Here is a 15,235-nt window from a genome sequence, read left to right as displayed (position 1 = left end):
GGTCTGGGGAAGGGTTCCTCTTCTCGCCCATCCACCTGATTTCCCCTAGTTTCAAAGTGCCCCTGTGGCCTGAAGGCTCAGGCTGGAGTGAAAGGACCTCTGGACCACAGAAGGAGAATCTAGGTGGTGGTCCTAGTGCTCATTTGCTTCTGTGAGAGTCCTGAATGAAAATCAGTTCCAGTTCTACCACCATCCCCCACCTCTTGTCCACAGCTCAGTCATCTCCAGCTGGAAGTTCGTCCTCATCCCCCTCTGCTAACTCTGCTCCTGGATTTGTCCCGCCCCCCACCCCCCCCTGTCGCCTTCCTTCTCTCTCCTCTCCTCCTTCCCTGTAAGCCCCTCCCAAGGGCCCTGGAGTTCTTCATGGGACTGTGGACCTGGCTTCTGGGACAACTTCAGAGGATAACCAAACATTACACTCAAATTAATTTGTTTCGAATCCATCCACTGGGCAGAAGATGGAGTAGAGTGGGGCCCTTCCCCAATCTCAAAGGGCCCTAGGGGCAGAGATGGAGACTGCTCCCACCTGGGCGGAGGCAGGTATGATGATTTCCTCTGGTGCCTGCTCCTCCCCCCTCCCCCCATCTCCGTGATGGGACGTGGTTAATATTTCTCTGAGCTTACCGCGCTGCTGCTTAAAAACAATAACCTCAACTAACATATGGAGATGTCATCGTGGTTAAACAGCAAATTACAGCCGAAGACGGCGCGATAATAACCTAAAACAATCACCGAAAGAAGAAACGTTCTCCGACTGCGTTTCTGTGACTGGCTGCCCAGCGATCCTGGGCTTTCTCCCAGCACCCGTGAGCTTGGTCCCCGCCTAGGGCAGGGCGAGGGAGCCCGGGACAGGACGCCTAGCTCTCTCGAAGCTCCCCCGGGCGATCTGGGACTGGGCAGAGTTGGGGTATGGAAGGACCCGGCAGCGGGGCGCCCTCCCTGTGGGGCGACCCCACTGGGGAGGCGGCTGCCGCCGAGAGGAAGGGGTTCCCTGAGAAGAACCCCGTGGGGAGAGGAGCTGAGCTGGCGCTCCCAATCCCCGCCCCTCGTCGCTCTGCGCCCTCCCTCAGCCTCGCCTCCAGTGGAAGGAGATTGATTTCTGGGTGGGAAGATCGCGCTGGGAGGGAAGGGGTGTCCACCAGGGTCGGGGACGTCTCTCCCCTCTCCACGCCTCCCCCGCCCCGCACTGGGGAGCCTGGGGGAACGACGCGTGCAGTTTCTTTGGCCAACAAGGGGCCTAGTTGTGCGCACCGGCTCTTCTCCAGTTTGCGGAGGGAAAGATTCCGATGGGAGGCTGCGCGCTATTCGGGCAAAACTGACGGGAGAAGACCCTCCCTCTTCCTCCTCGTTCTCCGCCCCCTCATTTAATAGATTCGTAATTAAAACAGGCTCAGACGTTTTAGCTTGATTTGCAGGGTTTAGCTGGGGTTAGAATAGTCCTGTTTATACTTAGACGGAAAATACTGAAAATAATCCCTGCAACGAAACGATCAAAACAACAAGAGTTTCCCGGTGCGTGGATCTCCTTCGGTTTTGACTGAGCATCGGGGATCGAAGGAGGCGGGGGAGCTGTTTCCAGGAGCGGCGGGCGCGGCGCGTGCGTGGCGGGGCCGCGGTAATGTATGCGGCCATTAGGAACCCGCGCGGCTTCCAGCGCTCCGGGCGCTGGGACACATGTGTTGCAGGAATTCAATCCGTGGGGAGAATGCAGATTGGGCTGTGACCCGCTGGGTTTGATTTATGAACTTTCGCACTAGCGATTGTTTACGCATTGCATTTCAGAGCCCAGCGCACGCTCCAGGCGGCGGTCCGCAGGCTCCAGGGCGCGGGAGCCCACCGCAGCCTCCTCCGCCTCCTTCCGCACGTCTCCCTCCCTCCACCCCCCGCTACCCCGGGGGACCCCGCAGCTCCCTCCCACCTGCACCTTCTCCAGGAAATCAGATTTTGATTTCATTGAACCCAGACATGCATGTGGTTCTCCCTCCCCCAGCCTGCAGTACCGCAGCCCTGGACCCGGTTCCCTCAGCCCCTGCTCACTCTCGAATGTTTACTTCTAGGTAAGGCCATGGGGCCTATAAATAGGAGAGGTGGAAGCAGCTCTACTGCCTGATCAATAGGGCCCTGTCTCCTCGCCATTTCGGCTGAGCTGTCATATTAATTATGAAAGGATTCACCTGATCCCTGCCAGTGACCACAGCCTCCCGGCCCCTCCGTTAGAGCCCTTAATGGCGGTTCCTTCGCGAGCTGCCCGGGCCACCGCAGAGGAAGAGGCGAGTCGCGGTTAAGGCCCGGCCTGCAGGGAAGGGGGCTGAGGGCCGGCCACTGGCATTCGGTCTGCGCGCGCTTTCTCAGAGGAGCGCACACACTCCCCAAGCCCTTACCCAGAAAGGATCTCTGCTGTTGCGTGGATTTCTCTCCTTAGAGTAAACGGGATTTCTGAGAAATTGCAATGTCCTACTTGAGGGGGGCCTGCTTGAGATGACAGGTGACGGAGTGGCGTGTGGACGGGTGAATGTATCCCCTGGCTTCATGAGTCCCTTCCGGGACCTCTGAGAACGCTGCCAAGACAGCAGGCCTTGGACAGGAAACAGACAACGCCCCCATTTCAAACAATAACTTTATTTTATACTTCTCTATACTTTGTAGCAAATCTTTTTTTGCTTGAATTTAATTTATAATAAACTTTTTAAATTACATCTCTCTCTCTCTCTCTTTTTAAAATCAAGGCTCTCTATGTCAAAATCTTTTTAAACTATATTTTAGATTAACATTGAACACTCCCCCCTTGTGATCTACACCGGTGGATATTCGGGTATTACTGTATGTGTAACAGCTAAAACAAGAGAGGAGGGGAAAGAAAGGCTTGGACTTGGAAAGATGCATCAATAACAGCAGGTAAAGCTGAACCTCTCAGTGACTCGAGCAGCACTTCTTCCAGCAGCCTTTACCTCTAACCCGGGAGTTCCCCAGCTCTTTTCCTCTCTGCCTCTGATCCTTCAAACACAAAGCCAACAATCTGTCCTTTCACTGTTCTTGAGGAGAAATGTGCAGTGGAAATGATCAAAACAAGATACTGTGGAAGAAAGATGTGAACGTGAATTATTCACCATATGCTTCCCTCGTGGTCATCTCTCCTGAACTCATTCCCCTGGCCTTCTCCTCTCCTCTTTCCTATTAGGAGGAGCCCGTCATTGGTCATGTATTCACATGATTAGTATAGTAGGTGGCCCAGGGCCATTCCTGAGATTCTTTTGCCAAAAAATAAAAATTTTTAAAATGGGGTGGGTTTATCATTTTCTTATTGTTATGTGAAGAGGGACTAAAGCTGAGGTCCGATTTTGGCTGTGCTTGCTTGCTCACTGATTGGTAACATTTGGCAAATAAAACACAAGAGATCAAACGAAATCAAAGAGAATCAAGATTTCCCACAATCCTATATGAGTGTTTTCAGCATCACAGAGAATCACAGGGTCCCCAAAGAACGAATGGATCTTCCTTTCAATTTCCGGGAGCATGGAGTGAGTGTGGGTGGGCGAGGGGGGAGCCGGCCCCGCGGTCAGAAGGAAAGCCAGGTCGCTAAAGCTGCCGAGAGAGACGCCAGGAGCACGGAGAGCGCTGGGAGCAGGGACCCCGCCGCCCCGTTGCCGCTGCCGCAGAGTTCGAATAAGCTGCCTTGGATGTTGAGGTTTTTGGATTCTTTTCTCAGTTTATCCCATATCTCTTTCGCCCCTTCCTGGCAATCCGTAAGGGCTGTGACCGTGCAGCTGTGGAAATCCTCCCAGTATCTGGCGAGGAACAGAACAAACAGAAGAAGCAGGTTCACTTTAGGCGCGTGGAAGGACCCGGGGCCTGTGCCCGTGCGCCCAGCGCTCTCGGCGTCACCAGCCTCCGCGGGTGCCCCCTCCTTCCCTCTCCTCCACCGCCCTGGCGCCTGGGCCCTGCGAGGTCTGCCCTCGCCGGACCCAGCCCACCCTAGCAGCTGCGGCCCGAGGAGAGGGCCTCCCCGCTCCGGGTCTGGTCTCTCTCCCGGGTGCCCGGCGGGGACCCAGCAGTCAGGAGCCGGGGCCTCACCGGCTGCGCCAAGCTGGCACCTCGGCCTGCGCCAACAGATTGCTCGTCCTCCTCGGGGGAAGCTAGGAAAACAGTGCTAAGCCTTGCAAGCTGCCGCCCATTAATGCCTCTTAGCTTGCAAGAAGGGTTACTGGCTCCTGGCGCAGCCCTCCCCGCTGGGCTTCTCACTTTCTCCTCCCACCCCTCCTCCCCTGCTGTCTGTCTCCCTCCAGGCACTGCCTTACTCTCCCCCACCCCACCCCCGTTTTCGCCCTTTCTCCCCTCTCCCTGCCTTGGGTCTCCCGTTCTTTTATTTTCCTTCTTCCCTCTAACCTCCTTTGTCTTCCTCCTTTCCACCTCCCCTCGGTTTTCCTTGGTTCAGTTCCTCACTGCTTCCCCATCCTCACTGGCTTCGGTCCTCCGTGGCTCCTCCCGTTGCTCTCCAGTCCCCCAGCTCAGATTCTGTCAGGAAGCTCGGGCTTGCCTCGCCCCTTCCCGGGTAGGGGAGTGTTGGTGCCCGAGGCCCTGGGCCAGCTTTCCACACCTACCTTTTGCAAACCTCTGTGCTCCCCCTTGCGCACTTAGTCTCTCTTGCGCACCTCTTCTCTCCCCGCCCCCCAGTCTTCTTCTTGGACTTGGATCCCGTGAGGCCTCCTCCCCAGAGCCTGAGGATAGTGCCCAGCCCCAGGCCAGGACTCCAGGGCTGGCGCGGGGCCCAAGGTTGCCAACCTTTGTGACACCGGGCTCCTCGTCCTCCCTTCCGGCCTCTTCCGGAGCCTGGCACCTCCCTCGGCGCCTTCTTCCCCCAGGACTCAGTTCCTAGCCCCGCCCCCACAACCTTCATCCAACCTGTCCTTATTTATTGTCCCCCTTTCTTCTGAAAACCCAAAATAGATCTCAAGCCTAAATATAATTCCAACCCGTGATCGATTCCTGGGGCGCTGTCTCCTCTCAGTGCAGGTCGATCTGTGCCTCAATAACTCCGCTGGCTTCCACCTCAAGGGGCCCTGAGACCAGGTCACCAGTGACCACAGACCGCGCAGTTTGGTTGCATTGTCTCCTATCCCTTCCTTCTGCTCTCTAGCCTGGACTGTAAACACATTGAAGGCAGGCACTATGTTTGATTTATCCTTGTTTCCACTCCCTCACCATCTTCTGGCAAATAATCAAGTTAAAATGCTTGTTGGATTGCCTGGAGCTATGGTGTTCTCTAATGACCTCCCAGAGTCTCTAATTTATAATGGGGGGTGGTGGTGGTGGTGGTAATGGTTCTGGGGTGTAGGGCTTCTAGGTTCCTCAGCTGGAAAAAAAATAGCAAGCTTTGAGAAACCTAAGATGTGGAGGCACAGTTCTCTGAAAAAAAAAAGGCACCTCCCAAAGGGAGTCTAACTCCCTCCTTTCTTTATGCCCAGATGGGAACAAGCCCTGCCCAGAGGGAGAGAGGCATGGTGGAAAGGGTCAGGTGTCCAGGTGGGACTGAAAGGAATTGTGGAGCACCCAGTGCACCAACTCAGTGAGAGCCTCAACCCAGCTGTGGCCTGTGACCTCTGGAGGGGCCCTCCTCATTTCCATTTTTCAGGACCAAACCTTGCAAAATAAACTCAAATAACTTGGAATAACCAAGTTGTGGCAAATGATGGAGCATTTGGGAGCTGATCTATATTTAACCTTTTATTGTGAATAGATGTAATCTTACCTAGCACCAGATATTTGGAATTACAATAGGTAGGTATGCATCCCAGACCCAAACATTTATCCTTTTCCTGATAGGAAGGTACCAGCTACTTAGCTGCTGTGGCTCCTAGTGGGTATCTGGATATTTAGGAAAATGCATAGCAAAATTGACTCCTGTTTAATTACTCATAATTTAAATACACCCGCCACCCCTCAGGAATTAGAGAGAAGGACTTCACAGTATAAAAAGGTGGTACAGCAAATGGTCACTCCAACCTCTGTGGTACAAGGAATACCCATTGCCTTGACTTTATTGAAAGGGTCGTTATGAGGGGGGTATCACATCTGTTTTTGAAAAATAAAATAAGGTGTGTGTTATTGCAGAGGATAGGGATATTTCCAAGGTTTGCAGCAGCTGAAATGTCACTGAGCCTGGCCACGAACTCTTTCATGGCGCTCCTTGGACCCTTAACCGCCCTGGCCTTTTAATACATGTAGAGTCTACATTGTAGACCAAGAAAGAGGGAAACAACAAAAAAAAACCATGGAGGGTGACTACCCTAAACCTAGCAAATTACTACACACTCAACAGTCACTAGATGACCAGAACACATTCTTCTTGGGCAAAGTCATTGGCAGGAAACAAAATATCCTCTCACTCTTTTTCCCAGAAAGAGGAAGGGGGCCCAGTGCTCCCTTGCCTGCACCCCAGCTTTCTTGATGTGCACTTGAGGGGAGAGTTTTAATCAGGGGAAATGGACAAAATAGGGGAGAGACTTTCCTTTTAGGCAAATGTATCATTACCTAAGCCTCCCCTGAAACCAAAACTATTCTTTGTAGGGTACTGGGCAGGCCTCTCATTCAGAAGCAAAGACTGAGGAAGACTGCTCCAAACAGGGAGGAATTGGCAGCCGCTCTCGCTCTCGCTGCCCCTCGCCCTGGTTTCAGCGCGGAGGATGAGCACGTCTCTGTGTTGGACTGGGCCTCCGCCGAATGATCCTCCTCTGCCCACTGCAGGCTACAGCGTCCCCTTGGGCGGCGCAGGCCCTGCCGAGGCCTGAGGGTGGGAGCCAGCAGGTGAGAATGCGCAAATTCGCGTCGCCACGGATCTCCCACCCCAGCAGCGCCCCCCGGAATAGGAGCCTAGCAGGCCAGGGAGGACACTTACGTGCACATGGTCTTGACGTTAGTCTTGTCGTCCAGGCCCTGCGGGTAGTTGGCCACGCTTTCGCCCAGCTTGAGCAAACAGTTTGAAAAGCCCTTAAAGACCTCATCGCACTTGCCTGCTGCTCTCACGGCCTGCACCAGGTACGCTGCGGGGAGGAGGGGACACCGGTCAGCAGCGCCCAGATCCCGCTCGGCAGCCCCCCCGCCCGCTGCCCCCAACTCGGCGTGGCTTGGTCCCTGTGCGCCAGAGTGAAAGGTGGAATGAAAGATGCGATCCCGAATGAACGACCTGCACCCACCTAGGCGCCTTCTGCAGGCTGTCGTGTCTGCAGGTGTGGGTGGCCCCGTAGGGAGGCTCTCCCTGTCCCGAAGCTCCTCCTGCATCTCGATCTCTCTCTTTCCCGTTCCTACTGTCCACTCTTCTCACCTCCCTTTTCTCCTTTATGTTTCTCTTTCTACTCCCTCCCTCCTTGTTTCCCAACACTTCCCCAGCAAGCCCTCCCGGCTCTGGGAGCGCAGCCTTCCATTTCTGAGGTGACAGCGGGGGCTCACAGCAGAGAGCGGGGTGAGGAAGGGGTGGAGGTGACACAGCACGGGGCCACGCAGTGGAACCTGACGCTATGCCACGTGAAAAGCCTGGCCGTGGCACCCAAGTCCTTGGTGGGCGCTCAGCAACACTGCTGAATAAATCACTGCTGAATAAATGAGTAAAATCTCTGGCAGCCACCAGCGGCCACCAGAACACCGCGCGGACTGTTTTCCCAGGGAGATCCTTCCTGCGCAGAGAGCAGCCGGGGCGCCTGGGGCTAGGCGAGGTGATGGTGGTCGGGGCAGTCTGGGCCCTGCAGAGTCATGAATGTGTCTGTGCGGGTGACCCTGCGTCACCTCGGTGGAGGCCAAATCCGTGGGCCTTGGGCCCCCCGCTTCCTGTTCCCCCCCCCACTTTCACTCCCCTGTTTCTCCCCGTCCCCCAATGGTCACCACTCTAGCCAGGATTATTTCTGGGCTCTCCATTCTGCTCCATTTGTCTATGTTTTTATGCCAGTACCATACTGTCTTGACTACTATATCCCCCCCCACTTTCACTCCCCTGTTTCTCCCCGTCCCCCAATGGTCACCACTCTAGCCAGGAGCAGGGTGGGACCTTTCCTCTCCAGGCTCAGGGCAGCTGAGGGCCAGGGCGGCTGCCGCCCCGGGCTACGGGCCTCCGGCTCCCACTCCCTCCAGAGAGGGGGCGGGGAGAGCGGCGGGCGGCGGGAGGGACCCTAGTGCTGGAGGAGGAGGGGAGGAGATCCAGGCCGATCTGAGGTCCACGCTCTTGGCCTCAGGTCGGTCAAACCCTGCGGTGCGAGAACTGAAAGAGGCAGAGACAGGCTCCAGACCGCGGACGCGCTGCCTTGGCCATTTTTCTCCATTTCAAGGCCAAAGAACCCGGATAAACGTTGGATGGCGAAAGGCCAAAACCACTCAGGGCGCCAGGAGGTCGTGCAAGAAGCGCAGATCTTCGCTGTTGGAGCGAGGGGAGGGGAAAGAACAGGCGAATCTTCTCAGAATCGAAATTGGCCTAAAATGCCCAAGATATTTCACGCCGCTGCGGCTAGAGTGTGAATGTCTCGGGGGAGGACCGTACCCCCATCCCCCTTCCCTGGCCGCTGGTCCCCTTGAGCCCCACTAGACGCAGACCAGGGGGAAGGTGACCCAACCTGCAGCAGCCTGCAAGAGCACCGTTTGCAAATTGCTGCAGAAGCAAGGCGGGCCTTGCGCTCTCTAATCCGGAACGGGAAGCTCTGGGGAAGGGGCTAAGGTTAACTTCGATCTCGGCTCAGGCCATAAGTAAACCTTCACAGACAACCCCTGCCCCCGTCAAGCGAAATATGGAAAGCCCATGCGACTGCAATATCAGGTAGAATACTGAGAGAGAATAAACGAAATGTTGGTTCTCATAGGAACACGATCACAGTGAAACAAATCCTACCCGTTGTCCTCTATAATGCACGCCACAGATGCAGTTTTGCAGCGAAGAGACGAAATAAAATACACTCCATCCATTCCCACCAAATCCCCGGCTCTTCTTATCCTTTACCTCCACCCTCCAAACGCGATAGCAAAAAAAGTAGCCCTTAAAACATATTGACACAATTTTAAAGGGGAGCTGGGGTTTGCTGGGGGCGGGGAGCTCTCCGGTCACGTTATCTTTCCAGGCTCTGCCGGAGAAGACCCTCCATACCGCGCATGTGTGAGTATGTGCATGTGTAAAATAAGAAGTCGTGAGCATTTCTTTTTTGGAAACTAGACTTCTTGGTTTCTAGCTGCCTGTGGGAGGCCGGGAGCTTGCGCTCGGGACGTATTTTGCAGGCTCAGGCATTCGCGCAGGTCGCAGTCCGCGCGACCCTCGCGGTGGTTTCTGAACCCGACTTCAGAGAGGCTAGGGCGGGCCGGCCCGGCTCCTTCCGCGTTCTCGGGTGTCCGCACCTTGTCTCCTTTCCACCCGTTCATTCATTCGTTTGACCTCTCATTCATTCCAAACTTCCTCCAGCCGGGTCTTAATTTGCGTTCACCACCCTTTCCTCCCCCTCATTCCCCAACCCCCACTTTTCTTGCCAAATGTCAATGATTTGGGAAAGCTCCCAGACATGAATTAATAAAGATCGAGAAGCTCTAGTGCGGGAAAGGGCAGATATTCGGGAACAAATTTGCTCACATTCAATCCCACAGCCAACAAATGGTCATTTTCAGGCTGAGGTTAATGTGTTCCAAGCGCATCCCGCATGCACAATTGCTGTCTTTTTTACTCCCTACCCCAATACACAGTAAGGTTATTGTCCACCGGGAAAAGAGAGCACCAACATTCTCCGAATAAAATCCCCAATCAAAATAGGTGCTGCTGCCTACTCTCTAAAAATTTGCAGGCTAATTGCAAAATTCCACATTCACTTATTTCCAATATTTAAGGTTTTGGCTGCAATTAGAAATATCCTTTATTTATTGCAGTTCTCTGCACTAATGTCAAAGATTCAAACAGCCAGATTCAAAACATCAAGTCATTTCTCAGAATTAAAGGAAAACGCCAACATCCTGCATCCCCACTCTCTAAAATCCCTATAATGTTCATGCAAAAAATCAGGTACTCAAAATCATGTCAAATGCGTAAAATCCGCTGCAAAGAATCCATTTTATTGTATAGATAACTCCAAACTCTGTTCCCTTCACATTTCTCATGAAGAAAAATATTATTAATTTTATCTCTTGCCCTAAACCAATTCCCTAAAGACCCCCCCCCCGCCCCAATCCTGCAAGGATTTGTCTGCAAAGAAATTTACAGCCTTGAAATGATAGAATTCAACAATATTCTGTGACCAGAAACCCCATTTGAAGAGTTTCTATTTTTCTCTTGCCCATTCTCTTAATAATCAGCTTCACTTTCACTTTTAGGCCACCTTAATTAATACTCTGACCTGCATGAGAGAAGGGGGTTTTCTGGTACTCCCTTCCATAACTTCATTCCGGATGGAAAATGTGAACTTTTTAAAACCCCATGGCAGCAGAACTAGGACTCAACATTCCTTAACATAAAATGGGGACTACATAAATCCATCTGTAATAACCCCAAACAAACAAATAAAAAAATAACAAACACCCAACATAACATATTGCAAACACTTTTAAACCCTTTCCTGTATGTAAAATACAGATGCCTTTGTGGAAAGGAACAGGCAAACATTCATAGAAAATTATATTTACATATATTTGGTGATATTTAACCTCCTCAATGATAAGCACATTAAAATACTACCCTGGGGCTCCACATTCTTCTCAATCTGACCCCCAGCCAGTCTGCAGTGCCCGGTGCAAATGCTGCAGCTAGGGTATGGGGGTGGGGTGGCAGGAGTATGACAAAGTTCTAAATGCAGCATTCTGGGCCCCGGAATATCTGCTTTCTGCACATAAACTTTCCAGTTCTAGCTGCCTAGCCATCTTGTTGCTGCAATCACCTTTCCACCCTTCAAAATAATACCTTGCCATATCGCAGGGACCAATGCATTGCCCCAGAACATCTCAAATCTGGTCTAAACAAGAGAGGGAAGAAGAAGAAAAAAAAATGGACGTGTTCTCGGTTAAAAATATGAGAAAAATCCCCTCCTAAATCGGCTGGTCGCTCACATTTCCTGGATAACATTGGGAAGTCTCTCTCCTTTTTTTTTTTTTTTTTTTTTTAATAGAAAAACCAACCCGGGACTTGCGAGTCCATAGGAACCGATGCCTCCGCCCTTGGGGGTTTGGGGCTTCTCCGCACCCCGGGACGGCTGCGGGCCAGTCGGACCCTTTGATGCCTCGGGCTTGGCCGGCCCGCAGCCTCCTGCCACCCGGCGCGAGTCTGACTGGGCGGCCACTTACCTATTTGCACCGCGAGGATCAGTGAAATATATCTGCCGTTCAACTTAAGTCCCATCCTACGTTTAGTCAAACCATTTGCGACCGCAGACCTTTAAATAGTTAGTTTAGAGAACGCGGGGGAAAGCTGAAAAATAGGCATTGCCAACAAGTTCCAGGAGCGACGGATACTTTCTGCACCGGGAAAGCAGAGGGAGGAGAGAGAGGGAGAGAAGGAAGAGAGAGAGGGAGCAGGAGAGGGAGGGAGAGAGAGAGAGAGACACACACACACACACACACACATACACAGAGACTGAAGGAGAGAGGGGGAAGAGCTGGGAATGGTTCACTCCATTAGGAGGGGGCGGAGGAAGTACAGCCGCACGCCCACGAGCAGGCCTGACGTGGGGGATGACACGGAATGATTTAAAAAAAAAATAGCGACACCTTGGTAGAAAATCGCCATTTATAGTCATCCGAAGCTGGAATTAATCAGATATCTCCAATTAATTTGCGACCCGAAGGAAATCTTGCCTGGGGTGACCAATTCCCCACCCCTGCGAGCACCCGCGTCTCTCGCGGTTCCCGGGGCCCCCAACCCCGCCCCCTTACAGCGCAGAGCAGGGGGAGCTCTCCTCCCTTCCCCGCCTGGAGCCAGGGAGTACCTGACGCGCCCACTCGATTGTTTCAACCTGCTCCCCCTTCTCCACCAGCTCCACAGTGAAACAACCCCCTCCCTACGATGCAGTAAGATTTAAAGGAGCGGGAGAGGGAAAGTAGCTAACAAGCTCGATTAATTCGAATCTCCGCGCCCCTCTGCCCCTTATCCGCAGCTTCCCCTGCACTTGCCTACCCCCTTTTTCTCCAACCCAGCGGCTGAGCTCCGGTCGCAGCCTGGAGCGCGTGAGCACACACTCACGCACAACCACGCGCACGCCCGGGAGTCCAACCGAGCACCCTCTGTGTCTGCCCGCACACACCGCTCGCGATTGCGCGCACACTCCCAGGCCTCGGGGGTTTGGTCAGCACCTGTGCGGGCCCTGAAATCTAGATAGTGTCCCCGCTGAACTTCACGGGCTCGGAAGGCCGAGCCCGCGAGACAGAGACCTCTTCAAGACGCACAGCGACACCTGTTTTTGGAGGTGGGGAGAGCACGGAGGAAGGAGCCTCTGCAAAGACAATTTTCGAATACTAGAGATTTACTAATTTTCAGAGCAATAGGAAATTTCCGAAGGAATCTCTAGTATGCGGGCTTGTTTCGGACGCATCTCTTGGGATTGTTGGGCTCAGACACACATACACTCACACGTCCCTCACGTACGCACACGCACACGCACACGCAGACCCCACACACCTGCGCTGTCTTTTGATGCTCGGGCACAAAGCCTGTGTAGACGCAGCCTACGCGGCAACCAAGTGCTTCTGCCGCTGCGCTGCGTCTGTGCTTTGTGCAAGGTGCTGTCCACGACAGCTTGAGTTGAGAATGAGAAATAAACAGGGCTGTTTTCCTTCTAAACGCGGTTAGGCTTTGGTTTCCTTCCATTCTTCAACACCAAGGAAAGCCTAAATCTAGCTTCTTTAATTAATGAAATGCTAAAGAAGGCGTAGGCCAACTTTAAGCCCGTTAAGAGAAAAAACACGAAAACGACTCTACAAAATCTTCCAAGAACGCACGAGAAAACAACAGGATATTAAATTATCAGTAGAGATGCAAACGGATTAAGGAGATAGCAAACCGAATTTACTTCTTCAGGCAGCCTGCCACCCGCGTGCCCATCTCCGGGTCGCCAACTCCTTCAGCCCTGGGAGGCACATAGATAATGAGCAGGATAGAAAGTGCAAAATAAGGGGGTGGGACGGGCTGTGGAGAGTGAGGCTAACGGGGAGCGCGTGGAGCGTGTGCACAGGATGGGGACCCTCCCCTCAAGTCCCAAAGGAAGCCGCAGACTCAGAGGTGGGGGCCCGGGGCCCCAGCCGGGGGCGGAATCACGTAGCCCCACTTAGTGACGTCACCAGACCGGTGGGTGGGGCTGCGGGGGGCCGGGGAGGCCCCTCGCCTTTCCAGCATCTAGGGGGCTCTGTGGCTGCCCAGGGTGTTTCCTTTTCTGGCTCCAGAGGCTCCAGGAAGAGCCGAAAACGTAGGCGGGCAGGGGAGGGGTGGGGGCCGGTGGCGAGAGGGGGGTGTCCCTCAGACCCGCCCCCGACGCCCTCCAATGGCTGGGCGGAGGTTGGTCCGACGGGCGGGGCCTCGAAGAAGTCGCAGCGCTGCTCCCGCCCACATCTCGGCCGCGCCCCTCGGAGTCCTGGGCTCACCGCCCGCCCAGCTTTCCCCTCCTTCGCTGGGAGCTGAGGCACGGGTTCCACTCTCGCAGAGCCCAGGGCTGAGGGCGGTTTAAGATGTTTTTGCCCTTAACATACTTGACTTCCTCCGGCTCACCCACCCACCCTGGATCTTTCGAAACGTAGTGTTCTGAATGTCCTGGGATTCCCCCTCTATTCCCCGTCATCCCGAACTTGGGGCGTTGTGGGTGGGAGGGAGCATCACTAAAGGGCTAAAGAGAGCAGAGTGAAAGTGGGGTGCGGAGAGCAGCAGCCCCCGGACTCGCGCGCGGGAGCAGAGCGCCCGCCTTCGGGCTCCCGGGTGGTCTCTCCCCGGTGTGGTCGCGCACCCCACCCCCTAACCCCTACTGTCCTTTTCCTCTTCCTCTTCCGCCCCGTGTTTCCTAGTCCCCCCTCGCCGGCCTGGGGGTTCTGAAAGCGCAGATGTGAGAGAGCAGAATTAGAACGGTACATGAATTATATTGGGGTGAATCATTGAAAGCAGATGCGAATGGCGTGGGTTTTTTTTCTTACATATTTTAAACATTCCAAGTCGTTCTGCAGTCCAGGCTCCATGTGAGGATGGTTCTTTCTAGTTCCACAATAACAAGCTAATGAAATCCTTGGTTGCCGAAGTATGCTGTTTGGGAACGATGCGGGCAAGATCCATGGTTGAAGGTGGCCTTGAAGGAGACTTCCTCCTTCCTTCTTTTAATTTGAAAAGTCCACCCCAGATCATATTTGAGGTGAAAGAACAGGGAATGAGAGTGAAAAACCCCAGGTACTGGGTTCCAAGCTATCAGTATTGTGATGACCTTGGTTTGTCCCCACCTGGCTGCGGTTCTATAATCTGAAAAAGGGGGGAGAAGTGATCTCCAAGGCGGGTTTCACCTTTGAAATTTTGTTAACCAGCGATTTTTTAGAATACTAGTACTATGGTTGGGGTGAGGAGTGGGGGTGTGCAGCTTAAAGAACAGAGATAAATCCATGCAAGACCTCTTGTTACAGGTCAGCTTCTCACAAAGGGTATATTTCCTTTAGGTAAGCCATTACATTTATAGGTAAAGAAACACATACATTTCAGGATAGAATAAAAAGCCATTGGTGCTGTTTAGCGCCTCATATCAACTTGAGTCCAAGGTAACCCTGAAAGTGGGTCTGCATAATTAAGGCATATGAATATGCCAAACATCTTGTCTCTAGAACTTCCAGAAAAACCATGTCTAATTTTAGGGTTGGCACCAGCTCCTTTCTCAGTTCACAGCCCTAGTCTCAGCAGGTGGGCACACATTATGTTCATACACATGTGCACCTCTGGTGTGTGCCAGGCCCTGCGCTCTGTGTTCTTGCTGTGGCAACAGGCAAAACACTGAGCCAGCTGATTCCCTAACTCTCTCTACCAATCTATCAAAGTGGACTTTCCAGAAGCTCCTATCTGCAAAAACATTCCTTTGAAATTATTTGTAAGAGCATTGCCAGGGCCACTAGGAAATTCCACTTCTGTCTTCTCTGTCAGAAAAAAAAAGTCCAGTTATGTTAGAATAGATTGGTCTAGCAATACATCTTTCTCATAAATGTGGTCTGTCATTTTTTATATCTTCAACTAAAACCTTTAATTAAAATATGAATGTAAATGTATAGCTTTTTATTTTTA

General features: G+C 53.1%; 1 protein-coding gene across 2 annotated transcripts; it reads right to left on the bottom strand.

Moving 5' to 3' along the window:
* Positions 1-2,599: 2,599 nt before the first annotated feature.
* On the bottom strand, positions 2,600-11,553 carry NRN1 (neuritin 1). Of its 2 annotated transcripts, none has more exons than XM_006768685.2 (3): positions 11,287-11,553; positions 6,893-7,037; positions 2,600-3,785 (listed from the first exon to the last, which is right to left on the bottom strand). In XM_006768685.2, exons 1-3 carry the CDS (start codon positions 11,339-11,341, stop codon positions 3,557-3,559), a joined length of 429 nt encoding a protein of 142 aa, XP_006768748.1. In that variant the 5' UTR covers positions 11,342-11,553; the 3' UTR covers positions 2,600-3,556. The 2 variants fall into 2 exon arrangements, with proteins under 2 accessions (XP_006768748.1, XP_006768749.1); XM_006768686.2 differs by lacking the exon at positions 2,600-3,785 and adding an exon at positions 4,324-6,781 and having other exon boundaries at positions 11,287-11,528.
* Positions 11,554-15,235: the final 3,682 nt, after the last annotated feature.

This window comes from Myotis davidii, unplaced genomic scaffold, assembly GCF_000327345.1.
Source record: "Myotis davidii unplaced genomic scaffold, ASM32734v1 scaffold623, whole genome shotgun sequence".
NCBI classification, from domain to species: Eukaryota; Metazoa; Chordata; class Mammalia; order Chiroptera; family Vespertilionidae; genus Myotis; species Myotis davidii.
The sequence above is the reverse complement of the archived record's forward strand: the minus strand, read 5'-3'. Positions and strand labels throughout refer to the sequence as shown.

Bases quoted from the DNA above. Each gene is read 5' to 3' on its own strand.
- NRN1 (XM_006768685.2), bottom strand. From the start codon at position 11,341: ATGGGACTTAAGTTGAACGGCAGATATATTTCACTGATCCTCGCGGTG. The intron at 7,038-11,286 runs GTAAGTGGCCGC...TCCTCCCCGCAG, and splicing joins GATCCTCGCGGTGCAAATAG to CGTACCTGGTGCAGGCCGTG. The intron at 3,786-6,892 runs GTAAGTGTCCTC...GTTCCTCGCCAG, and splicing joins AACGTCAAGACCATGTGCAC to ATACTGGGAGGATTTCCACA.